This window comes from Dermacentor andersoni, chromosome 7 (genome assembly GCF_023375885.2).
Source record: "Dermacentor andersoni chromosome 7, qqDerAnde1_hic_scaffold, whole genome shotgun sequence".
Lineage (NCBI taxonomy): Eukaryota > Metazoa > Arthropoda > Arachnida > Ixodida > Ixodidae > Dermacentor > Dermacentor andersoni.
This window is the reverse complement of record NC_092820.1, coordinates 108387231-108413607: the sequence shown is the minus strand read 5'-3', so window position 1 is coordinate 108413607 and position 26377 is coordinate 108387231. Positions and strand designations below refer to the sequence as shown.

Sequence of the window (26377 nt, the reverse complement as noted above, 5' to 3'; positions counted from 1 at the left end):
TGCGCAGGAATGTGCAGGCACGCATCATCAAATACTTCTGTTAGCGACGGGTGTCCTGTACAGTCAACAGCCGATTTTCCGGACCCCCACCTTTTCGGACATGCTCGATAATTCTGATGCCTTCGCGGCACCGCCATGCACATCATAGCGTCAATGTATACGAACATTTGCAATTTCGGATGCAAGATACCTTTGCAACCCGATTTTCTTGACTTTTGGCCATGACCACAGGCCCAAAACAGCATTAATAAGGGCCACCACCATTTTGCTGATCTCGCTGTCTCAAGCCAGCGCTTTCGCACGCAGATCCACTGGCAGCCGTAGCCACATTGTGGCAATGCTAGGCCTAGCTACTTCGACGTTCGTGATCAAGCTCCTTGCTGTTTGGTGCCCTGTTTTTCATTCGAACAATTCGCTGCTGTTAGCAATGGCACCAGCTCAGCCTTTGTAATCCTCGCTGATGGCCTAGGAGCACGGAAAGCATGGTGTGTTGCATAATGCCAGTTGCCGAAAGTCAGTTTCGCCCCAATACAGCAGAGTTAGGCGGTGAAGCATACCAAAGGTTAGAAGGGGCAATTGTCACAGGACATGGCACATTTTCTTTAATTATACGCACGTGAACCCGCCGTCTCCTATCACAGTACGAGCCCCAATACGCCTAATTAGTGTATTGGCAGGCCTTTAGAGCTATTTCGGACATGCCTGTGGCGATTTGAGCCCAAGGGGATCATACCTGGCATCATATAAGATGGCATCATACAAGCCATCATACAAGATGTGGACGTACTCAGCAAGGTGCACTGCAGTGACCATAGGATGGTAAGATGTCAAATTAGCCTAGGCTTGAGGAGGGAACGGAAGAAACTGGTACATAAGCCTATCAATTAGTTAGCGGTAAGAGGGAAAATAGACGAATTTCGGATCAAGCTACAGAACAGGCATTCGGCTTTAACTCAGAAAGAGGACCTTAGTGTTTAAGCAATGAACGACAATCTTATGGGCAACATTATGGAGTGTGCAACAGAAGTCGGGGGCAATGTCATCAGACAGGATACCGGTAAGCTATCGCAGGAGACAAAATGCCAATGTAGGAAAGCCTCTAATGCTACAGCTAGAATAGAACTGGCAGAACTTTCCAAGTTAACAAGCATAAGATAGCTGACATAAGGAAGTATAATATGGATAGAATTGAGCAAGCTCTCAGGAATGGAGGAAGCCTAAACGCAGTGAAGAATAAACAAGGAATAAGCAAGAATCGGATGCATGTGTTAAGAGACAAAGCCGGCAATGTCATTACTAATATGGATAAGATAGTTCAAGTGGCTGAGGAATTCTATAGAGATTTATACAGTACCAGTGGTACCCACGATGATAATGGAAGAGGGAATAGTCTAGAGGAATTTTACATCCCACAAGTAACGCCGGAAGAAGTAAAGAAAGCCTTAGGAGCTATGCAAAGGGGGAAGGCAGCTGAGGAGGATCAGGTAACAGCAGATTTGTTGAAGGATGGTGAGCAGATTATTTTAGAAAAACTGGCCATCCAGTATACGCAATGCCTCATGACCTCGAGTGTACCGGAATCTTCGAAGAATGCCAACATAATCTTAATCCTTAAGAAAGGGGACGTCAAAGACTTGAAAAATTATAGACTGATCAGCTTACTGTCCGCTGCCTACAAGGTATTTAGGAAGTCAATCGCAAATAGAACACCTTAGACTTCTGTCAACCAAAGGACCAGGCAGGATTTCGTAAAGGCTACTCAACAACAGACCATATTCACACCATCAGGTGATAGAGAAATGTGCGAAATATAACCAACCCTTATATATAGCTTTCATTGATTACTAGAAAGCGTTTGATTCAGCCGAAACCTCAGCCGTCATGCAGGCATTACGGAATCAGGGTGTAGACGAGCCGTATGTAAAAATACTGAAAGATATCTATAGCGGCTCCACCGCCACCGCAGTCCTCCATAAAGAAAGCAACAAAATCCCAATAAAGATCCCAATTAACCTGCAGAAAACTAATGTTTAACAGTCTCGGAAGAGAACACCAGTTTACGATAGGGAGCGAGGCACTGGAAGTAATACATCTACTTAGGGCAGGTAGTGACAGCGAATCCGGATCATGATACTGAAATAATCAGAAGAATAAGAATGGGCTGGGGTGCATTTGGCAGACATTCTCAGATCATGAACAGCAGGTTGTCATTAATCCCTCAAGAAAAAAGTGTATATCAGCTGTGTCTAACGAGTACTTACATACGGGGCAGAAACCTGGAGGCTTACAAAAAGGGTTCTAGTACTTAAATTGAGGATGTCACAATGAGCTATGGAAAGAAGAATGGTGGGTGTAACGTTAAGGGATAAGAAGAGAGCAGATTGGGTGAGGGAACAAACGCGAGTTAATGACATCTTAGCGAAAATCAAGAAAAAGAAATGGGCATGGGCAGGGCATGTAATGAGGAGGGAAGATAACCGATGACATTAAGGATTACGGACTGGATTCTAAGCGAAGGGAAGCGTAGCAGAGGGCGGCAGAAAGTTAGGTGGATGGATGAGATTAAGAAGTTTGCAGAGACAACATGGCTACAATTAGCACATGACCAGGGTAGTTGGAGAAGTATAGGAGAGGCCTTTGCCCTGCAGTGGGCAGAGCCAGGCAGCTGCTGATGATGATGATGTGCAGTAAAAGGCATGCATTCATTTTTTCAGACCACCCAATTTTTCCAACGTTTTTCAGACGTTTTTCAGACATCCAAAAGATTATGCGTTGACTGTAATTTGTAAATACGTGTGAATAAATCTTCTGGAGCTTCCCACTCATGTGTTAGCTTAGTGCGCATGCGTCACTGCAGGCAAGTTCTCCATTCAATTAGCTTCCTTTAATGCAAGCAATCTTTCAGGCCCCTTCAAGTTCAAATTATCGAGATTTGACTGTACATAGAAAAATAAAATTTGCTGCACTTCAAGGACACCTGGCATTGAGAGGGTGGTGTCACCTGAAATCCATGACAATGCAGCCATACCTGTTGCACTTCTTGTAGCCAGCCATCAAGCGTCTGTCCTGGCCGTCCGTAAAGAATGTCTACCGACACTTGGCCAGGAAATAGGTGCATGGCACGGTCCAGACAGTGCAGGCTTTCTTCAACCGTGTGTGTCCGCCCCAAGAATGAGAGCTCAGCATCATTGCACAGGCTCTGTTAGAAACATTACAGAATTTTAGAGTTGCTGCTGAAGGCGCCTTCCTTCTTCTTTTTAATATAATGTTGCAAAGTACACCAATAGGTCACTGACCTATTAAAATATGGGTTACTGACCTGTCTGTAATGGTCAATGAACCTTACAAAAGCCTTGCAGAACACATACTGCTATAGCTTCACGTACAATATAGTCAATTCCTGAAAGGAACACCTAAATAGTACTAAAGCAAACTCGACAGTAATACTTCTTCAAATTTTCAATAGAGAAGCTCTTCTATAAAGCATTCGATTGACATCTGAGCAATCAAGTAAGGCCAGCAAGCCTTCACATCATAGCTCAGCCACAACCGTCAAGTATAATCTGGGTGTTCCTCTTAAGAATGGACCAATTAGCATGCAGCCTACAACAGCCACGCATCGCACAATGTTTACTAGACATGTGGCAAGCTGCCACATTGGCAAACTATCTTTATTTCACAAATGCCTTTACAATGCTCTAAAGCACATACAGTACAATTCACCACTGCCAAGAATATCACTTTCCGCAGGACACTCACTAAGCATCACTTGTGTTGCAGCATGTATCGTTTAGTTTTTGTCTTTTTGCCCTCACATAGCTGTAGACTGGAGTCACTTTCCCTATGACATGGCTGCCATCACCCATTCATAGTCATTCAGAGAAAACGTACCTGCCCACCATGCGACTTTCCTAATATTCATTTATTAAACAACTGCTTTAATGCCACACCATATGTAATATCTCCAAGTGGAGTCTTCAAGGAAATAAAGTGCAGTGCTGTTTTGTGGGCAGAGCTGGCATTGAATTATTAGGTTGTTGCAGACTCCAGTGTCTCCGACAGTCTCTGACACTATATATGTATATATATAGTGGATAGAGTTGGCCTGCAAGATGATATTTCGATGACTGACAGCTGTGATCACTGCTGTCTCTGACAGTGTGTTTTGCACCATGTTAACACATGCATATTGTTTTGCTTTCTGATAGTGACTGTTTATCACAAGATTGTCACTGTTATCAATTTGTCACCAGGTGTAAGACATGCACACGATGTGCAAAAATTATTCGATGTTGCAAATTCTGTAGTGAAAGGAACTTGTCTAATCACATTGTATGCATGACACAAATGCCGTTGTATATTCTGGAATGTAAGTGAGCACAAATGTGTATTCTGGAATGTATGGTGACACATGTATATATATATTGGATAGACTTGCCCTGCAAGACGAGATTTTGACGACTGACGGCTGGGATCGCTGCTGTCATTACGCTTTCAGTGTTCTTGCGTCAACATGAAATCTGGTGGAGGTACTACTCATCAATCCCCGTGTCTCTCACAAGCCAAGCGTAGCCATTTTTAAGTTACCGTATCTATGAAAATCTAGGCCGATAGTTTTTTCAAATAATCATCAACCAAACTGTAGGATCGGCTTAGATCTGAAGTTTTTAAAAAACTCGCCAGTTTTTAATTGAAATTGATAAATATGGTGCATAGCTAGCGCCCCCATGTAGAAAAATCAGTATTGCAGCCGCTACTCGCTGTGCCAGTAGCCCAACTGAAGTGCACGCACGACATTGCCATTTTGACCTGTGCCACATCGCATCTGGTTCTTTAGTCTATGGCATCGGCATGTGACGTGGCGTTATTGTAATGGCACGAAACAGGCGATGCCACTTTAGTACTACTTTCAAACAAAAAGTTGTGCTAGCCGCGGAGGCATAGTCAAATGTTCCAAACTGGGTAGGACTTCGGCATCGATGTGAAAAATGTCCCCATGGTAGAGGGCAATGGGAAATGTTTTTTTGTGTGTGCCGCAGCAAGGGCGGCATTTACTGTTTGAAGATCACAGTGATAAAGAAGATAGCGACGAGGCTAGCAACAATGATGACGTAGAATGAGCTCGGCATGGTCATCATTCAATAAATGATGCTTTAATTTTGTGAACAGTGTCCTCGCATTCTTGTTCGGCCTACATTTGAGGTAAATTTCTTTTTCTGGATTCCGACTTTCGGTGATCGGCTTAGACTCGTGGCCAGCCCAGATTCAAGTAAATACGGTATACTGTGAGAACAAGGCAATGATGGCCAGCCCACCAACTTGAAAAGCAACACTGTGCATTTCTCATCTCAAGCTTAATTTGGAGCTTTACCCTTCCAACAAGTGAGGGCTGAAAACAACTCATTTTTTCACAACCTTCTACAAAGCCCACCTATACATGGATTGCGGAATGCCTGAAAAATCCAAGCAATATACTAAGGAAAAAAAAGGGGGGGGCAGTTCACATTGACCAAAGTACAGCCATGAGATACTGTCATTCAGACAGTTTTCAACTCATCAACAGTGGTCAAAGAAAGAATGTCACTGGAGACAACATTTTGACAAGTCCCCGAGTCGAATGTTCGTTCCAGCAAAATTTCTTGTTGGACCACAGTTAATCCCTTGAAGCCTCAATCTTTCTGTGAACTTCTCTCTTGTTTGAATTAGCAGATAACTTATAACGATTACATGGCAAAGGCCTCACAGATAGTACACTGAGGTAAACCTTCAATAACAGACTTCACAATAAATGCACAATAGCATAAACACAGTTAACACATCTACACATGTCCCTCGTTGCCAAATACTGCCTGCTGTTATTACCATGGATCCTGAGAATCCCGACAAAAAATGTCCGTTTTATCCGAAGTCCGTAAGATCCAAACTGGAGGCCACCGCCGACACATCAAATCATCATCGAACAGTTGCTGCATGTTTCTACTACCGCCGGAATGCCGCGAAACATCGTCAGATAAAAAAAAAAAAAAGGAGCCCTCCACAAAGGAAACCATTCATGCGTGTGTACTTTCCACATGTTTGGCAGAAAAAGTTGCGTGCAGTGCACTGAGGGGCCCTACCGGAGATGACTGTTCGGAGTGCGCCCCTGCCCTCACCTCACCTACTACAACATATTCATACCAGGCACTCCTCACAGTAATGGCTTTCTAATTTGCCAGTGGAATATACTGGGACATGGAGTTGGAGCACCGGAACACCTCACTTCCAAAACTTTGGTCGCAATGTCTAACAATGTTATTGTAAAGAGTGAGTGACGAATGTCCAAAATAGAAAACAAACAAAACTTTTTATTCACATTTAGCTCAAAAAGAACTTTATGACGAGAGATCCCCTTGAGGGAGGATGCAGTTACTTTGCGCCGCATTTCAGTCAGCTCCAACAATCGAACGGAGCAGTCGTCTTGCTTGTGCTAAAAGTAATCTCTCACTTCTTCGATGCAGTCAATCACTTGCTGTGAAGTCAGCCTGACTGCATGTGGCTCATTGTCTTGCTTGCTGCCATTGTCTCATGACTGCTCATAATGGCCTTCGATCATGGCTATCAACCCCCCTGTCTGTCAGTTGCTCACTGTCAACAACACCATTGTCAAATGTGACAAAGCCGGACAACTTCTCAGCTCCGAATGCCTCCCTGACCTGAGACCACACTGATGGGTCCAATGGTTCATCATCTAGGACAGATGACTCCTCGCAGGCAGTCTCATTATTTCCCTGAAAACCAGCCTCCCTGAAGCAGTTTTTGATGACATCAGTTCTCAGCTGTTGCCAAATGCTCACCAACACTTCGACTGGGAATCTGACGCCTATTTTCGATTCACAAATACTTTACATGTCGAAGAGCAGGTGTTCGACAAGGCATGTCCTGTAGGCAGCCTTCACGGAGTGCACGACACCTTGATTGATTGGCTGGAGTAGTACTGATGTCACATTTGGGGGAATGTAAGCTGGGTCAATTGCTTCAAGATTGGGTGGCTTCATGTGGCTTGAGCAGTTGTCCAAAAAAAGCGGCACCTTCCTCTTCTGCTTGATCATTTGCCTATCAAATTGCAGCGGCCAGGCATTGAAGAGGTCTTTTGTCATCCGTGCCTTCATGTTGGCAGTTTAGTCAACTGGCACAATCTTTACGTGCCGCAAGGCTGCTTTGATTTTCCAATAAACAGAGGTTATTTTTTCTGTCCCATCCATGTTGCAACAAAACAACACAGTCAAACACTCCTTGGAGCGCTTACCACCATGACAGTGGTTGACAGAAAGTGCGTACATTTTGTTCAGTTACGCCTTAGAAAACATACTACTTTTGTCTGCATTAAGTATGTCCTTGTTCTCGTATCTGGCAAGAAGCGTTGGCAGCTTATTTGCTTTCCATTCGGAGATGGTGTCCACACTTGCGCTGTTGCGTTCACCGCATATTTGCATGAATGTCACGCCATGCCTCGCCATGAAACGGTCCAGCCATCCGTCGCTGAAAGTGACACCGTCATGGCCGAGGACCACGGCCAACAGTTCAGCTCGCTTCCTCAACAGTAGTCCAGTGGAATATAGCGAGCTCGGGCATCACGAAGCCACATCAAAAGTGCGGAATCAAGATCCAAATGTGTTGCCTCACGGAGCCTGAAGCGCTTCAGGTTAATTACCCCCGGCCCTTGCTTGCTGGCGATGGCTTTGTTAACAATTAAACTCAAGGTCTGCTTTGATAGTCCTATCGTTCTTGCGATGTTCGCCTGCTTTCCACACCATGCAACTGCATCCACTTTCTTTGTAAACATGATCGTAGGCGCGCATTGTATGATCTGCACGTCTCAGGTCAAAATGGCCAGACTTGGTGAAGGGCCCTTTAACAGACTGCACTACAATGGACTATCGACTGCAGCAGACGAAATTAGCGAGAATTTTTTTCCAAATCAGGAGTATTAAATGTACCTTTGCTATGTCCACATGAGATGACAACTGACTAGCAAGGGTCAGCCGATGATCATGGCTCAATATCGCGCGCACCAGAAAGGAAGGTGGGGTGGAAACGCGTCTTCATTCACGAGCGATGCACAGGAGGTGAGGGGGAGGCGAGAGAGAGGGGTCCTACTCTAGCGACTGCTGCTTACGGCGCAGCTGCCATATCTTGAAAGCGATCTGCGATGTGGACAAAGTGCGCCGAATGCTGGTAGCTTCGTATGCGCTGTGATTTCAACATTTAGTTTGCGCTGAAGCGAGAGACAGCATGAAGGTCAATTCACACACTGCTGCTGCCGCACTTATCTTGCTTAATTTGCTATCGCAATCGATGCTTCGCCTTTCGGCTGAAACTGTGACTTCTTTTGTGTTTCTTGCTTTGGACGTTCGTCACTCAGTCTTTGCAATAAAGTTGCACATCAAGAGGAAAGTTTCGGAAGTGAGGCATTATGGATATTATGGACTTCGGATAAAACGGACGTTTTTTTTGACGGATTATCAGGATCCGTTGTAACGAGAGTTGACTGTACATTAGTGATTTGTGACAAAATGTCTAAGTCGCAAACATCATTAAAGAAATATTACTTAATAAAGAGAGGGTTTTTAAGATGCCAGGTTTACATAAGAACTTGATGCCCTTTCAATGTATTGCAAGCGTAACGAGGCCTGATTTCCCCAATTAGTCCTATGACAGCAACACAAATGTGGTCAAAAGTTCAGCTGAGCATAAAGCAGCTTACAGACCTGCATGCCAATTGACAGTCGCGTGACCCCTGCCACCTTGAAGTCACTGCAGTGAAAAGAGAAGATCTGTGTTATTTCTATCACTGGTCTTCAGAGCACAATGACAAATGGGCCAGGCTGCTGCATTTTTCCTGGTACAACATAAACAAGCTTTACAGATGACAAAGCAAAACAACAAAGCAGGAACAACAAAACTCAAATTTCCACCCATTCACAGTTCACCAGGTTGGGCCGAATGCCACTACAATGAATTTCACTTTAAATATTTTGTTTTCTTATAGAATTCCACAGGACACAAATATAGACTAGACGATGATAGACCATGATTAATAGCTGAGGCCTCATCTTCTTAAATGAGAATTTCTGGGGACTCACAAATATATGGCCTGTAGAGGATTGAGCTCCAAGCACAGAGTAAAATTAAACTAGGGCAGTTTCTAGTAAACTCGAATACAAGCAGACAATCAACAAATCTTCTCACTTTTCCTAATGCTACTTTCTTTTCACCTGGAATACCTCGGTGCTGCGCTTCAAGATAGAATTTCTAGTTTTTGTTGCTTTATTTAAAGTACAGATTGCAATTTACATTTGGTTACGACTGCCAGCCAGCTGTGGTTGGAGTCAAATATTTTTCTCGGTAGTGTTTCGGGAGCAGGCTGAGGTGGCTATAATTCCGTGATTCGTTTACAACACACTTACCCCCATATTCGGAGAGGCATCTTAATTTGAAGCCCATGCTTGACTTGATTTAAACGACGCCTGTCGTGAACGCACCAAAAGAAATGCAATGAGCGTCTTCGGCGCGTTTGCAGCAGGCGTCATTTATATGAAGTCAAGCATGAGCTTATATTAAGTTGCATTTCTGAATACGGAGGTTAACGTTATACTACAGTCTTATACATTTGCACATTTATATTTGCCTAGCAGTTTGTAGCTTAACCTGCTAAAGTATGTTGAAACCCCTTAGAGTAGCACAAAGCACAGCACCATGCCCTCTTCGTTTTGAATGCAGTAAAACATTCAGTCACGTATGGTTACAGATTACTAATCACACAACCCATCAAAGTTTGTATCAAAGATCATGCTTTGTTACTTCCTCACAAAATTTTATATGACGCTATTCAATGCCCTTCAATATTGCCAGTATATCAAAAGCTACCCGCCGTGGTTGCTCAGTGGCTTTGGTGTTGGGCTGCTGAGCACAAGGTCGTGGGATCGAATCCCCGCCACGGCGGCCACATTTTAATGGAAGCGAAATGCGAAAACACCCGTGTACTTGGATTTAGGTGCACGTTAAAGAACCCCAGGTGGTCGAAATTTCCGGAGTCCCCCACTACGGCGTCCCTCATAATCAGAAAGTGGTTTTGGCACGTAAAACCCCACAATTTAATATCAAAAGCTCACATATCCACAATGTACCCAATATGTAACACCTGTAAGTATTAATTATAGATTACAGCTTAGAACACTTACAATGTAACCGTTTATAGAGCAGAATTGGCTACAACATGGCTTTCTCAGACTCCCGTTTACCCTCCCACAGAACTCCATGTATACACACACCGTTTAGTGCAGCCATGCGAGAAAATCCCGCTGATAAGCACAGTAACGAGCACGCTTCTCAACGGGGTGTGCCCGCCAATGGGAAAGGACAGCAGCGAGGGCGATGCAGAGGAGCACGAGACGTGGAGCGAATGAATAAGCAGTGTTCCGCAAATTTAGTTTGGAGCTATTAGGTTTTAGGTGCACTTGTCAGCTTTCGCCGTTTATAAGTGCGTACACACAAACTTGGTAGGCATTCGCAGTAGTTGCCGCGCTTGATTGCCCTAGGAACCGAACTCCACTTCGTACGCGTTGCTGTCAGTTCAGCCCATATGCATGATCGCGTGCTTAGTCTCTATGTAAAAGTCTACGAGTATGAACACATCAAGGGCGAGCTTCCCGCTATAGCATGCCACCCAACACCCCCAGCGGCTAGGCCTAACAAGTGTGCCTCATCGGCGACCAAAGTTGTGGTTTGGTACCGGGTCAACAAAACATATTACAGTGGCTGTACGGCACATGGAAAGCAGAGAAAGCACCTTGATAGTGAAAATCATGGCACGGGCAACACTCGAATGGCAGCAACTTGGTCCGCGGTCGCCATGTTTCGACACCATGCATATGTCAATCAGTCCGAGAAGTCGGATGAGACACCGTACTGTGCCTGAAAATTTTGGTCGCTATCTTTTTTTCCGTCTTTGCAAAAGTTATCATTACTTTGTCTGCTCGGTGCGAAGACTGCGAGTACTTGGACATTACCCTTTCAATGTTTGTAAATTTAAACGCACGAAAAACTCCTGGTCGCACGTTTCGATTCTCAGATACGTGCGGCAACTTGGCTTACATGTTTTGCCCTGAAAATCTCTGTTTTGGTTATAGTGCGGTACCACTTATAGTGTGGATATTCGAGACTCTGGTGACTTACGTTATAAGCGGCCTACATTGTATTTTCATTTCAGTACGTTGCTCTGAAGCTTCGGAACACTTCACCACATGGCATCATCCGCATCATTTTATTCGTGCGAGCAGCTTGCTCCCCTTCGCCTATCTTATTTGGAAAAAATCATTCCAATGATAGCGGTGAATATCTTTAAAAATAATTTGTTCTGCTTTTAAAGCACGTCCGAGAAAAATTGCTGACAATACGTATGTGTTTTATTCATCTTGTATTTCCTGACAACCCTGTTCGTCAACAAATGGGTCCCTGCTACAACCTTTGAAAGGGTTCTGTGGTCCTGCCTGTTTAAAGAGATCTTGTTGTGTATCTGTAAGAAACAATAAAGAATGCCTGATTGATTGTATACTTGCAAGCAACTCTGACCTCCAGCCAGACTGTAAGGCAACTCTCCTGTGTTTAGGCTGGGGTTCGGAACTGCGTTTATAGAGGTCTACCCGGCCCTCATCGGAGTGGCCGAGTGTTGCATGCACTGTATGTAGTTGTTTATAAGGGACACTAAAGTAATACACTAAATCAGTTTAGATGTATAAAGCATCCTTGGAAAAACACGCTGTCATTAATTTTGAAATGATAGGTTGATTATCAGAACAGGAAATCCCCAACACCGGCACGTCACAGATTTCAAAGTAGTTCTTTTATTTGGCTCATGTTGGCTCAGCAAGAGTTCCTGGAACTCGCCATGTGCAATCTTTGGCTCCTTTAGAACGCAATGTAGTCTATTTTCACCATTAATGAACTAACTAGGCCATCTTAGAAAACGCTGTAATAATCCATGATGTCACAGAGAGCTGGTGTGGGACCTTCAACGAGGCGCTGCCACCTGTCTTTAGTTATTATACTTTTTCTGGCTCACCAAGCATCTTATCGTGGCAAGAGTGGTGTTTTTGATACTATCGAAGGGTGATTGATTGATGCAGAAGTAGTCATCTTTCTCTTTGGTGTACTTTTAAAGACCATTGATTACGGAGTGTGTCACTGTTTGACATACAGAAACAATCACTCTCTGCAGCATTAGCACGACTGGACAACTGGTACTTGTAAACGAACGAAGTACCAGAACACGGACCTCGCCATTCATGGGAGCACAAAGCCCCAAAGATGTTACTGCATTCAAGATTGACCGACTTGTGCGATTGTCATTGAACATGACATGCTCCTTTGTAAAAGGAAATTAAACAGAAATGTGAACACACATGTGTGCAGTCCAGAGAGCTGTCGTGCTCTCTACCTGCAGGTTTGTAACATGTAACATGTAAGCAGTATTCAGCTCAAGACCATCGCCACACTGGCACCTAACGTTCCGGAATCATCAGCTAGAGGGTGCGGCAATCCTCCCAGACCCCTGCAAGTTCAGTTAACATGACTTTTCTCTCTCAAGCTGGCTCAAGAGCTCTGTCTCAAGAGCTGGCTTGCTTACAATGCCTGTTCACCGATAGTGCAAGAAACGTTGACACAATTAGATGGAAGCAGCTCCATTGTCGAGGAACTGCGCGATGAGAAACATCTCGTTGTCAGAAACAAACAACACAATGTCAGAACATGGAGGACACAGTGCTAAAAACAGGACAGTGATGAGAGGAGATAAGCACGGGGCGGCGCCGTGTTTGTCTCCCCTCGTCACTGTCCCATTTGTAGTGCTCTTCCCTTCAAGTTCAGTAACGTGCCATACAGCCCAATTTGCATGCTACAACACAATGTCATGAACCACAAAATGTTGGCTCCCCAATAGAAAGCATGTAAATTCGCGATGTAAGCAGCTATGCTTTGTGCTGCAGTTCATGAGGATGGCACAAACTGTCAGGCTTTGATCTGGCCTACCTCCTCATTCAGTACAGGCGATTACCAAGCTAACACAGATGATGCATTACAATGCAGATGGAATTTGCTGTCAGCCAGAGATGAACATAATGACCTGGCACAAAAGCAGGATGATTTCTTGGTGGCAAAGTATGTGTCCTTGCTCACCATACAAATTAAGCATAACACGACACACACATGTGCACGAGACTCAGGAAATTCAGTGAGTGGTGAGCACTGCATATCTTACAGTAAAAATGCAGTTTAGTATAGACCACGAACAGAATGCAGGAAATAAACTCACAGAGAGGGGGTGGCTTAAATCACGCTGCATCAATCTGTAAGCCCTTGACTTTGTACAAGAAAAACAGCATGTCACCTATAACCCAGTGCATATGTAAAACGCTGGCCATATAAGGCAGCTGCAAGGCAGTCACGTAAGACATCAACCCTGCAGTGCAGTTCATTGCCCACTGATGGGCAGGCACTTTTGTACGTACCTGAGGCTGTCTTTCGCAGCAGGACTCGGGTTGCACTCCAACGTAACCTCTGCAACAGGTGCCGCCGTGAGCCGGGAGACGGCTTGCAAGACGCGTTCCACATCGCGAGGCCGCATCAGACTCGGAGTGCCTAAGGTAATGGAGGCAAATGTGCAAAGAGTTGCAATGTGACATTGCCGGTAACGCATGTGTTCTAGTAGCGCAAGCAGGAATACAGACGCAAGACACAAATACGTTGGAAGGACGAATTCGTGTATTCTTGTGTACGTGTTCCCGCTTTGCACGACTGGGAGATAAGGAACAAGCGCCGAAAAACATCAGTCCCGGGTAGAACGTACCTCCCCCAAAGAACACCGTCGTGATCGTAGAAATGCTGCTACTACGGATGACCGTCGTCAGCTCCCGAACGAGGCACTCGGTCATCACGTCGTGGTCAACGTTCCGGCTGCGGGCGGTATGTACGCTGTGTTAAGAAGTTCACGCAGAACAATCCACGCGGTCTGCTTACCTGATGTACTTGTTGAAATTGCAGTACGTGCAGCGTTTTTCGCAGTACGGCCACTGCATAGAAGAAAAACGGTGTTACGGCGCCGATCACGTACTAAGTGCACGAGAGAAAGTTCACAATGTACTCACATGGACATACAATGAACTGGAGTCGGAATGAATGCGCCGTGCGCGACTTGGCATTCCTAGGAGGCGACATCGGCTAGCTAACAGAGCGCTTCGAAACATAACGACATACGAATGAGACTACAAGGGCATGTCAAAAGCACCTGTTGCACGCAAGCACAGCGGAGCGCACTGTTGCAGCTACACTCCCCGAGTGTCATGCAAAAGTTTAACTACACGGGCATGTCAAACGTACCGGTTGCACGCAAGCACAGCGGAGCGCCCTCTTGCAGCTGCGCTCCTTGAGTGTCGTGCAAAAGTGTAATGTAAATGTTCAAAAACTGCGATCAAATCAAGAGGAACAAACGACATCCAAACAACGCCACATTGAAGTCACGTTGCCCGCTGACTGGCCCGCGCTTCAGCCGGCTACAGCCGCTGCAGCGAATCAACTGGGCAATTCTTATTGGTTGATATATGATGTCCGGCCACGGTGTATATACCGCGTGATTCAAAAATAGTTTCACGCCTTCATGAGAACATGTTCCTAGTCAGCCATCCAGTGCTGAGCAAGAAGAACACACACATAAAAAAAAACCTTCGTTATCAAAGCAATGTCGTAGGAATGTCGCAATTTTTCTATATTTCTTTTACCGTGGTCCTTTCAATGGTTTTAAAATCTCTAAATGAGCTGTTCAAGTTCAAGTTTACTCAAATGCTGTTACACACTTTTTTTTTGTTACAAAGTGCTCTCTTTACTCTGCAGTCTCCTTTGTCCCCCAGCTTGTTTTTCATATATTGGTTATGTGGGCAATATAATAAGCATTGGTGACATCTTTCGGTATTTTTAATAGAAACTTTCGATATATTCGTAGTTGTTTTGCTAACTATTCTTGGCAGTCTTGTGTCCAAATAATCTGCTAAAATCTTTTGGCACGCAACAACCATAATGAGAAAAAAAATATTCCAAGTTTGCGAAAATTACATTTGTGGCATCGTTTTCAGCTGTGAATTCTGCACTGAGGTGTTCCGTCTGAAAATATAAGATTGCGTGTTTCTAACAATTTGTTTCCGTAACTTCTTTCGGAGTAATTTTGGTTTTGTGAGAAAAAATAACTTTTTTTTTTAAAGTTTGGCCCCTACTTCATGCCTAATGCATACACTGCTGTTGACCAGCCGCGCAGCTTCACTGCAATACACGCTTCGGGGTGGCGGGGAATTTGGTGTACTGGTGGCGTATTTTGTGGGAAGGGCGTTGCAGAAGTGCTTAAAACTGTTCGCGACCTTTTATTTCATCATCATCATCCTGGTTACGCCCACTGCAGGGCAAAGGCCTCTCCCATACTTCTCCAACGACCCCGGTCATGTACTGATTGTGTCCATGTTGTCCCTGCCAACTTCTTAATATCATCAGCCCACCTAACTTTCTGCCGCCCCCTGCTACGCTTCCCTTCCCTTGTAATCCAGTCCGTATAACCCTTAATGCCCATCGGTTATCTTCCCTCCTCATTACGTGTCCTGCCCATGCCCATTTCTTTTTCTTGATTTCAACTAAGATGTCATTAACTCGCGTTTGTTCCCTCACCCAATCCTAGCTTTTATTTAGCCACCTCCAACACTTGTGTCGATGAAAGGAGAGCCAACCCTGCACAGACCACGCATAGGGGCGATGGATGAAAGGGTTGTAATGGTCGTGTGCTTGTGACTGATACGGAAGCGTGGCGCTAATTTGATTTCTTTTCTTCGGCAACGCCTTTGAGCGCACACAATACGCCAATTTCTTTAACTTTTTTTTCCTTGGCTCATTCGGAGAGCAGTTAGCTATGATAGGGGTCGTGATCCGGTCTCTGTAAGGCCTCTGGAGGCTCCGCTAAACGCTTAAATTCACAGGGCTGCCAACATCATTGAAAGCATTTTTACTGGCGCGATACGGTACAAAATCCCATTCTGCAAAGGTAATGTAGTCCTGTCCGTTGTAGCAGAGGTTCGAAAAATTCTCGCGAGTTTTGTACTGCCACGAAACTCAACTAGAAGGGTAGTGTAAATTTAAAATTCCGAGAAACTAGCTGTTGCTTAAAAAAATCTTCAGAAATTTCGGTTGGAACTCTGGAACAGATTCTGTCACGTATTCTAGAAGTCTCTAATGATGGCTGAAGATTTAACAGAGATGTCATCGCTGCTTTCATCCGAACTGAACTAGTATATACCGGGTGTTTCAGCGAACACTTTCAAACATTTTTTTTAAAGGTTGCCTGTGGCAGATAGCACAATTCTAGTTCATGGCAGCTCTAGCCGTGGTGTTCGCAAGGCCGATCCACTTGGAATGAATTCTCAGGATGTCATCAATTTCGAGATATCAATTCCAGAACTTTGCGGAGAAATGCATTGGAGTTCCAGCTACTTTCTTCACAAAGCGTTGTTTTATGCTTTGAAGCACGAAAGTAACCGGAACGCCATCGCATTTCTCCGCAAAGTTCGGGATTTAATATCTCCAAATTGATGACATCCTGAGAATTCGTTCCAAGTGGATACGGCTTGCGAACGCCAGGGCTAGAATTTGTGAATTGCAATACGGCCATAAGGTAGTTAGTTAAAAACTTCACTAGTGTATTTTGGCTAATGAGTCGCATATGCATTTCAATTTCTTTGTGCTGGTAATCTCCGGCTCTTCGAATAGACCAGCTCATGAACTAAAATTGTGCTATCTGCCAGAAGCAACTTTAAAACGTTTTGAAAGTGACCGCTGAAACAAACTTTATGTCTATTACATTGTATGGACTGTAGGGCCGGTTCATTCATCCAATGAAATGATTGGGGAGCATACGATTGGTGAGAAGAAGAAGATTGGATTTATTGACAGGAAAGACAGAGAGGTCCACCTGAGCTAGTGCGCTCTAGTCTGCTACTCTGCACTTGGGAAGAGGGAAGGGGAGTGAAAGTATTGGGATGGATGATGATGATAATAGAAGTGGTGAGTGTTTATGTACATGAGACAGTTGACTCGCTAGAGCCGCTCGTCGAGCTTGGTGTCCTGCAGGAACTTCAACAATACTTTTGTTGCACGTATTGAAGTTGCAGTGTCAGGCCATGGGCCGAGGATAGCTTCCTCCGACAGTGGTTGCCTGCCAACGCTGGCTAAGAAACTTTCTAGCGTCCTTCGCTCCAGCATATATGCTGGGCAGTCGCACAGTAGGTGTTGCAGTGTTTCAGGCGTCTGGCAGTGATCACAATCAGGGCTGTTCGATTGGCCGATAAGGTGTGCGTAGCGACGGGTGAAAGCAACGCCGAGCCGAATCCTGTGTAACAGTGATGTTTTGCTCCGTGTAAGCTTCGGGGGCAAACAGAATTTACCGTCTGGGTCAATCATGTGTAGACGTCTGTGAATGTTGTTATAGTGGGCTCTGTAAGCTTTTGTAAGGTCCTGCATGAGTGCCTTAATCACGGAGTTGGTGTCAGGTCGCGAGTAAGCAATCCGTACTTCATCAGAGGAAGAGGACGCCGATCTTGCCTCACTGTCAGCGAGTTCATTGCCAAAAACATCACAATGACTTGGCACCCATTGAAAGGTGATCACGTGACCACTTAACTCGGCACTGTGATGAAGTTCGACGATTTCCAGCACGAGCAGGTAGTATGGTCCTTTCTTTTAAAAACATTTTAGCGCTTGTAGCGCTGATTTGGCATCGCACAATATCGTCCATTTATGAGGTGTCTGCGCTCTCATAAAACGGACAGCCTCCCGTATTCCCACGAGTTCCGCAGCCGTAGATGTCGATTTGTGGTCTAATCTAAATCGTTGAGTAATTCCAAGTTGTGGGATGACAAATGCGGCCGTTGTGGTAGATGGCGTGACCGAACCATCGGTATATACTTGTACAGTCCCACTATATAATGTAAATATATGGGACAGGGTGAGCTGTTTCAAGCCAATAGGGGAAACGTGAGATTTCTTCATGATTCCGGGTATCTGAAGCCTCACTAGTGGTCTTGGCAATGTCCATGGAGGTGTTGCGGGAATATCGGTGGCCTGGAATCTTGCAGGTATAACACTTGCGTGGCATGCAATAGCTTTAGAAAAAACCACAGTCAAGGTTGGTGCTTGGAAGTGTTGACAGTGGATGGTGTGGGTGTCTGGTTAGCAGGCGAATATAGGTTCGCACAGGTTCACAAGACCTGTATATGTCGAGTGGACAAGCCCGTGCTTCCGCTATTGTGCCCTTGGTTGACGTGCAGCGTGGCAAGCCAAGACATATCCGTAGTGCTTGTGCCTGAAGGCTCTCCAGCGTGCGTATACAAGATGACCCCATGTTAGATAACACAGGCATGCTGTAGCGTATGTAGCCCGCAAAAAAGTGCCTGGTACACTTGGAGCAAACTTCGCTCAGAGGGGGCCCCATCTCAGTCCTGATATTACACGAATAATGTGTATGAAGTTGGTCAGTTTAGCCCTAAGATTGGTGAGAAACTTTGTGCATTATCCATAGCGACAATACCTCTTTTTCCTTGATAATAATTTTTGCTCCCGCAACTATTTTGATTGTTCTTTGCTAAATAACAAACCTTCATTTACGTTATGAATGGCACAATCATCATCATCATCATCATCATTTATTATTCCCTTAAGGGCCCCATGTGGGTATTACATAATCCGTATTAACCTACACGCAAATTGGAGGTAGCTAGATAGAGACGGAGGTATGACCGTCTCAAGAACTCCTGCAACGCGCTCGAGAGAAAAATGTGGTCAATGCATAAATTTTTCTGCCACCCCGAAGCGTGTATTGCAGTGAAGATTCAGTGCTGTTCAACGCTGCCATATGCATGCAGTATGGGCAGTATGGATCAGACGTCTAGAATTTAAGATCTAAGCAAGGTCACGTAAGATCATTTTGAAATTTTCGGTGCGCCTTAAAAATTAGTTTTCCGCTTACAAATCCGTTAAAGTAATGCTACAATATTAACTTAGACCTATTAATGTGTAATGTCCAAAAATCATGAGAACATATGCAGCAGTCAATTAAAAGAAAGATTAAGATAGAGCTCAATTTCTTCGCTTAGTGAGGGGTGTCAAGTGGCAATCTGACTTCAGAGTTTGAAAATAGCCAGTCTGTGTGATTTCTGTAAGTAAAGGTTCATTTACGGTGCAACGTTGTAGTGGCGGTGAAAACCACCATATAGGACAATGCAAGTCACGAAACTAGCTGCTCGTTGTGCGAACCTGCAGCAAGACAAGCGCTGAAGCGACTCAGCAGACTGATAGCGGCGAACACGCTCGTGAATCGTCGAAATCTGATAAGCGGATCAGACGCGTCTGCTATTTATAGGACTCATTGTATCACCCAGCGTAATCGCTGGGGCTCGCGTAAGTTCTAGCATGTGCACCACTCGCGCGCGCTATCTCATTACCCAAGGCGCCGCGACAACATAAACAACAACAGAGCCACCGATAACGTTCGATAAGCCTCCGACACAGAAAGGCGCGTCTTGTGCTGGGTGATAACATTAAACATATCTCAGCCGGCTAGAGACGGTCACAGGGAAAGGTTAATAAGTAAGCGTGGAAATACGATTATTTTAGGGTCCTGGGTCCTCTGGGCGTGAAAGCCACGCCATCCGCAACCAAGTCCGACGCTCCGCCCTCTTCACGCGCCAGAAGCGCAGCTATCGCACAACTGGCGCGCGCCTGTCGTGGAGGCGCACCCTGATTGGCGCAAATATTGGACACCGGGCTCTGCTCGCCACTCTCCACTGCTGCTACTGCTCTCAGACTCCAAACATGTCTCGCCGAAAGGCGAGCGTTGCTTCTACGCCATCCGCGAGAGCAGCCAAGGCTAATCTCTAACAGAAGAAGAGAAGCCAGTACGTTTAGCTCGCAAACGCGCAGATAAGGAGCCACTATATAACGCTTCACAATAATATGCACCCGCCGTGGTTGCTCAGTGGCTAAGGTGTTGGGCTGCTGAGCACGAGGTCGCGGGATCAAATCCCGGTCACGGCAGTCGCATTTCGTTGGGGGCGAAATGCGAAAACACCCTTGTACTTAGATTTAGGTGCACGTTAAAGAACCCCGGGTGGTCGAAATTTCCGGAGTCCTCCACTACGGCATGCATCATAATCAGAAAGTAGTTTTGAAACGTAAAACCTCATAATTAATTAACAATACTATGATTTCTCTTAAAGGGCTCCTCACCAGGCCCCATAGCAAATTTTGGTTATACGCTGGAAGTTGTTACGTGTCCTCTAGGGAGCGTTCTGCCGCAAAAATTTTTCAAATCGGCTCATTAATAGCCGAGATAGAAATATTTCAATGCCGCGAACCCATGATTTCAGCAGGCGGGCTCCACTGCCAAGCAAGACGCTCTCTCCGCTCGTCCCGTCTAGCCTCTGCAAGCGAAATTCCTTCCCCCCGTTATCCCATGCCGGAGCTCGAGGATCGCGTATCGCGTACGTCAGGGGCCCCAGCTTAATTATTTTTCTCGCTTTGTTGCGGCGCAGCGCATTTCCGCTGACGGCATCACGCGCGAGCTGTTGTGTCTAGTTTCGCGCACCGCACGATTTTGCGTGCTGTGCACGAGGACACTTGACTAGCGGTATAATTCAGTGCTACACGAATACTGAGGCAGACACAAGCGGATCGCAGAGCATGATTCCGCGCTGGAACACGGCAGAAAGTGACATAGTTTCGGTCTCTGCGCGCACCACAGTGCACGACGTGGGAACAAGCAGACGAAACGGAAGTACGTCATCTCTCTTCGTGCGGTACGAAGTAAAAAAAAAAAAAAAAAAAACGCAGACATTCGGTTTTCTAATTTCTGTAAACATTAATTCTTTCATTGAAGGAACAGGTTAAACAAAGAACTGTTGTTCCTTTGAATAATTCTCGAAGTCACGGGTCTCTATGAATAACGTGCCAGTGCCGCCACGTACGCCGGCACACAAGTGTTCCTGCATATTCTCCCGCTGCGGGAGCCATATGCGTCGACTCTCCGGCTGGGAGTGCGGCGTCAGCGACAAGGACTAGCCGCGTTTGGTTTGAAATTTCAGCTCTTTCCGCGGCGCGTAGGGATGTGATATTTGAATTGAATTCTGGGTATTTAAGGGCCAAAAACATGATGTGATCATGAGGCACGCCGTAGTGGTGGACTCCGGATTAATTTTGACCACCAGCGGATCTTTAACGTGCCGCCAATGCACGGGACAGGGGCGTTTCGCCCCCATCAAAATGCGCTCGTTGCGGCAGGGATTCGGTCCCGCGACCTCGTGCTGAGCAGCGCAACACCATATCCGCTAAGCCACCGCGGCGGGTGTATGTAATACTTAGCAGACACTATCATTAGCGCGTCTTGTATCAGCTTGACATGGTCAGCAATATTTTGACATGAAACTGCCAACATCAGTTAACAAAAAAATTGCAAATAAATCCAGATTTCTTACAAAATATGTCAGCAATGTGTCCCAAATCAGCCTTTTTGCGCGCATGGTAGACGTATAAAAAATTAAAGTCGGACTCTACGTAGGAGAGCGAATAGTAAATCTATTCATTCACTCATTCACTTCTTATTCTGTATTCGTTCTATTCACTTAAACACTAAGACTATAAATGTTTGTTTTCAAGGAATTAAGATAACATTTCATACTCTTGGAGGGGGTTTTACATCATGTTTGCTGTTACAATTCAATTAGCGCGCAGGCAGAGAACTATTTTAGACTTAAAAAGTGCAGAGATTAAAGAAAAAGAGAAATCGGAGAGAGCCGGGTTTTCGGCCGGTGCATTCGGCACGACTCTTCTCTGCACTCTTGGGCGCTGCGTTATAGTATTTTAATAAAGTGCCGCGAAAAGATTTTTGCCCTGCTCGGTGAATCTACACAGGACTGACCTATTTTTCTTGACCGCGTGTTGATATATGTGTAATCGCTAAATGAGTTGAGAACAAAAGACACCAATGCCCACTGCACCTTGAGCTATGGATCAAAGGTGACCAAATCCAACGTCACGCGAGCGCCTCTTCATTTCAACTGGCGTGGGCAAGCAAATTATTATATATATAAAGGAACTCTCTGTCATTAGAAAATGTTACCAAGTTTTGGCCCAGCGGTCTCTGCAGCTGGACGTTGGACGGCGTCAGATTGAGCTTGTTGTGCTCGTCATGTCCACTCACGCAAAACGTCGCTGAAAAGCAACTGGTGCTTCAAATAGCGCAGTTTGTTCGCTCGCCAAAATTCATGTACATAATTTACTCAGCTTTATTGATCTTTTTTGCTAATCCACATAGCTTTACAAATTCTATTATCTAATAAATAACAGAGAAAATGTTTTAGGTCAACTGGGTGAATATTTTTAGTGGATGCCCAGCCTTAAAGTAATGAGGTTGCTGCTATAGACGACGTTAAATAGGAAATCAAATGCCATTGAGAAATAAAGCACATATTCCATATCATAAAACGAAGCTTTATACTACGGTGTTGCTATCTGAATGCAGTTCTTAGTTGCGGAGAGTATATAGAGCCGCCGTAGTGGCGCAGCAGATGGCGTTGAGCTGCTAAGCATAAGGGCGCGGGTTCAAATCCTGGCCGCGGCGGCCGCATTTCCATGTACCGTACAGTTAGTGCTCGTTAAAGAACCCCACGTAGTCAAAGTTAATCCCCCCCCCCCTCCAATACAGGGTACCTCGTAATCATATTCTGGTTTTGGCACGTAAAGCCCAAGAAAGCATGCAGATTATTATGTTAAGGGATGTGGTGCACAGCTTTTCGAAGTATTGTGGTGTAAAGTAAAAAAAAAAAGGAGCCATTCCATTGTGTGAAGGTGCATGACCAGCTAAGCTGTAGCACATCACACAGGATTACACAAGGGTGCGTGTATTTACTTTCATGATTTGGTAATGGTAGTGACGATAGCTTTGTGATTACTGTGGTATACACTGATTGGTTCGGTTACAACCTTAGACAGAATCTTGGCCGAAGTTAAATCTACACACGACCGTGGTTGAGTGACTTGGATTGGTGCCGCACTATAATCGCACTCTCCAAGCACAAACTCAGGGAACCATTTTTTGTCTGATTTTGAAATGTCCCCATTGATATCTCCTAGTGATGATCACAGGCCGTGGTGTCAACACGGCTAACCCATGCAAAGTCCGTGGTCATGAACTTCTCGATATCACACTTGGGTGTGCCTGGAGATTTATGCACAGTGAACATCACAATTCCGTCTTTCATTTGTACGGCACATACATCCCCACAGTCGGTGGTATTGTCCTCTTGCGAATCGAGAGTGTATGGCTGTACATACATTTTGTCCTTTAAGGATAGGGCAACGCCTTCTGCTCCTGAGTCTACGTGCTGTTCACGAACGATCCCACTATACCCATTGACTTGAAACAATGCATCTTGAATTATTTATTTCACTTATTACTAATATTTTTTTTATCATTATTGCGGGCGGAGTGCTCGAAGCCTGCTTCACCTTCACCGCGGGGCGGCCCGGTATTGCACTATCTCGGGGATTGGCCCAACCTGAGCTTTCTATTATTGTTGACGCGCGGGCACGAAAAATTCATGGAACCCTAGCGATATGCAGCTTCGCCGTAAATCACAAGCAACAGAAAAGAGGAGAAAGGGAGAGCGACAATGGCCCCCTTCTTTTCTTCAATACTTCGCTGTTATGGGCCATAAGCCAAAGTGGGCAAGCATACAGAAATGATGTGTTTGCCTTCTCTTGGTGTCGGCGTCGTTATCTCTTGCTATCTAATACAAGTGTCGCCGACCGCACGGCTGCACCACGTGCGCGAGAAATGGTGCCGGGCACGTGGCAGGCCAGGGTTGAACAGATGCCGAGAAATAAACGTTGGATGCTTGACCTATAGCTGGAGTACTTGTATCAGGGTGTAAACGCTACTCTAACGGGGATGACCAGCCTGTGCGGATTACGGAAGAGTCTGCACGTAGTACTTTGCTTCTCCGCAAGTCGGTCGGAAAAGGCCGTTGATCAGAAAAATAAAAAAAAATGTAGATTCAACGCACGTCTTCGAAATCTACGAGGCGCGTTTATTTTTTAGCTGTACCAAATTTTTAAATATTGTCGGTAGCAGATCGATAACACAATTATAAACCTTGAACTAAATTACTCGATGAAATGGTCATTACTTCTACGAGAAATCAAAGTGCTTAGTTAATTAAATAACATAATTACACGGATTAATCTCGCAACACCGTAATTATTTACTGTAGGGCACATATTTCAACTTAGGAATTGTAGCCGGTAGTTCGCAAGGCGCATCCACTTGGAACGAACTCCCAGGGCTACACCAGTTTCGAGTTATTGATTTTGAAAGCGTCCGATAAATGCATAGGTGTTCCAGCTACTTTTGTGATTCAATGCATAAAACAGCCTTTTGCTAAAAAGAACTAAGTGGAACTAGAGCACATTGTTAATGCAAGTTTGACGGCGCATATCTCGAAGCCGGCGCCATCTTCAGAATTCTTCCAAGGCGACATGCCTTGCCACCTTATCACCTACAATTTGTACATTAAAATGTGTGCTGTAAAGTAATTAGTTAAACAGATAATCGGTGTAATTTTGCTAATCATTCAATTAAGCATCTTGATTTCTAGCGGAAGTAATGGCCGCCTCATCGAGTAACTAAGCTCAAGTGTTAGAATTGTGCAATTTGCCACAGGCAATTCAAAGGGACACTAAAGGTTACTATGAAGACGAGTTAAAGTCATAAAGCAATGCTCTAGAACGTGTAAGGCGTCAATATAATCGCGAACACAGCTTTAGTTACCGAGAAATTGAGGTAAATGCATGACACGATTTGAGACCCCAAAGTGACATTCCGGTACTAGCCCGATGACGAAGGCACTCCTCGTCATAATTTATGTCACTAGTACTCAATTACTCGCATTAAAAAGATTATTTCATTAGGTTCATTAGATTATTTCATTAGGCTGGATAAAGGGCGACCTACCAACAGCCTGGAAACACTCGGAGGTAACCATGGTACCCAAGCCAAACAAACCCATCTCCATCGCAAATCTCCGCCCCATCTCACTTACATCCTGCGCCGGGAAACTGCTTGAACACATGGTCAACGAGAGGCTCACCACATATCTCGAGGAAAACGATCGCTATCCGCACACCATGTTCGGCTTCCGCCAGATGCTTTCCACGCAGGACGTCCTCTTCCCGCTAAAGGAAGATATTCTTGACCATTTGAGCAAACACAGCAAGTCTTCCATTCTAGCTCTAGACGTAAAGGGCGCCTTTGATAACGTGAGCCATGAAGCCATTCTCCGTAACCTAGAAGATATCGGCTGCGGTGCCAAAACATACGCCTACATGAGCGCTTTCCTCACCAACTGTACGGCCACGGTGGGGATTGCCAGCCTCCGGAGCAAGGCATTTCACCTACCTAACAGGGGTACGCCACAAGGTTCGGTAGTCTCGCCACTCCTCTTCAACGTGGCCCTCCTCAAACTTCCCCGCCTCCTAGACACCGTCCCAGGGATATTCCATGCTCTATATGCAGGTGATATCACACTGTGGACGAGAGGCACGAGCACGGGGGAACAGGAGACCCGTCTTCAGGAGGCGGTCAACATCATCGAACGATACCTCAACACCTGCGGCCTCCACTGTGCCTCGGAGAAATCCGAGCTGTTAGTACTCGGGGCACGCACCCGGGGCCGGCCCCCAAGCCACGACGCACCGGACCCACAAGTCCTTCTTCAGGGAGTCCCGATACCGAAGGTCGACTCACTTCGAATTCTCGGAGTCCATATACACAAGGACGGGTCCGGCTCCGCCACACTCCCTAGGCTACACAACACCGTGGCACAGCTTACTCATCTGATACGACGGGTGGCCAATCACCGCAATGGCCTCAAAGAGCACGTAACTTTGCAAATGGTACAAGCCCTCCTTTACAGCCGCATTACATACGGAACTCCTTACCTCAACCTGAAGACAGCCGAGAAACAAAAGCTAAACCTTCTCATACGAAAGGCCACGAAGCTCGCCCTAGGACTACCGACAACCGACTCCACTGACCGATTGCTTCGCATGGGAGTTCACAACTCCTGGGAAGAACTCGCGGAAGCGCACCTCATCAACCAGATCGAGAGACTCAAGCTAACAACCACAGGCCGAGCAGTCCTCCGACGCACAGGATACGTAACCAACCCAGAACACGATGACGAATGCAAGGAAAAGATCACGT

At 45.4% G+C, this 26377-nt stretch overlaps 1 protein-coding gene across 1 annotated transcript in view; it reads right to left on the bottom strand.

Annotated features, from left to right (window-relative positions):
- Window positions 1-14554, bottom strand: part of LOC126534629 (radical S-adenosyl methionine domain-containing protein 1, mitochondrial-like) — a 54021-nt gene extending 39467 nt beyond the window's left edge. Inside the window, exons 1-6 of the mRNA XM_050181901.2 lie at window positions 14181-14554; window positions 14053-14105; window positions 13883-13989; window positions 13545-13674; window positions 8748-8793; window positions 3029-3199 (exon numbers count right to left, since the gene is read on the bottom strand). Of these exons, the coding sequence (XP_050037858.1) occupies window positions 3029-3199; window positions 8748-8793; window positions 13545-13674; window positions 13883-13989; window positions 14053-14105; window positions 14181-14279 (606 nt within the window). The 5' untranslated portion in view covers window positions 14280-14554. The remainder of the gene's footprint in view (window positions 1-3028; window positions 3200-8747; window positions 8794-13544; window positions 13675-13882; window positions 13990-14052; window positions 14106-14180) is intronic.
- Window positions 14555-26377: the final 11823 nt, after the last annotated feature.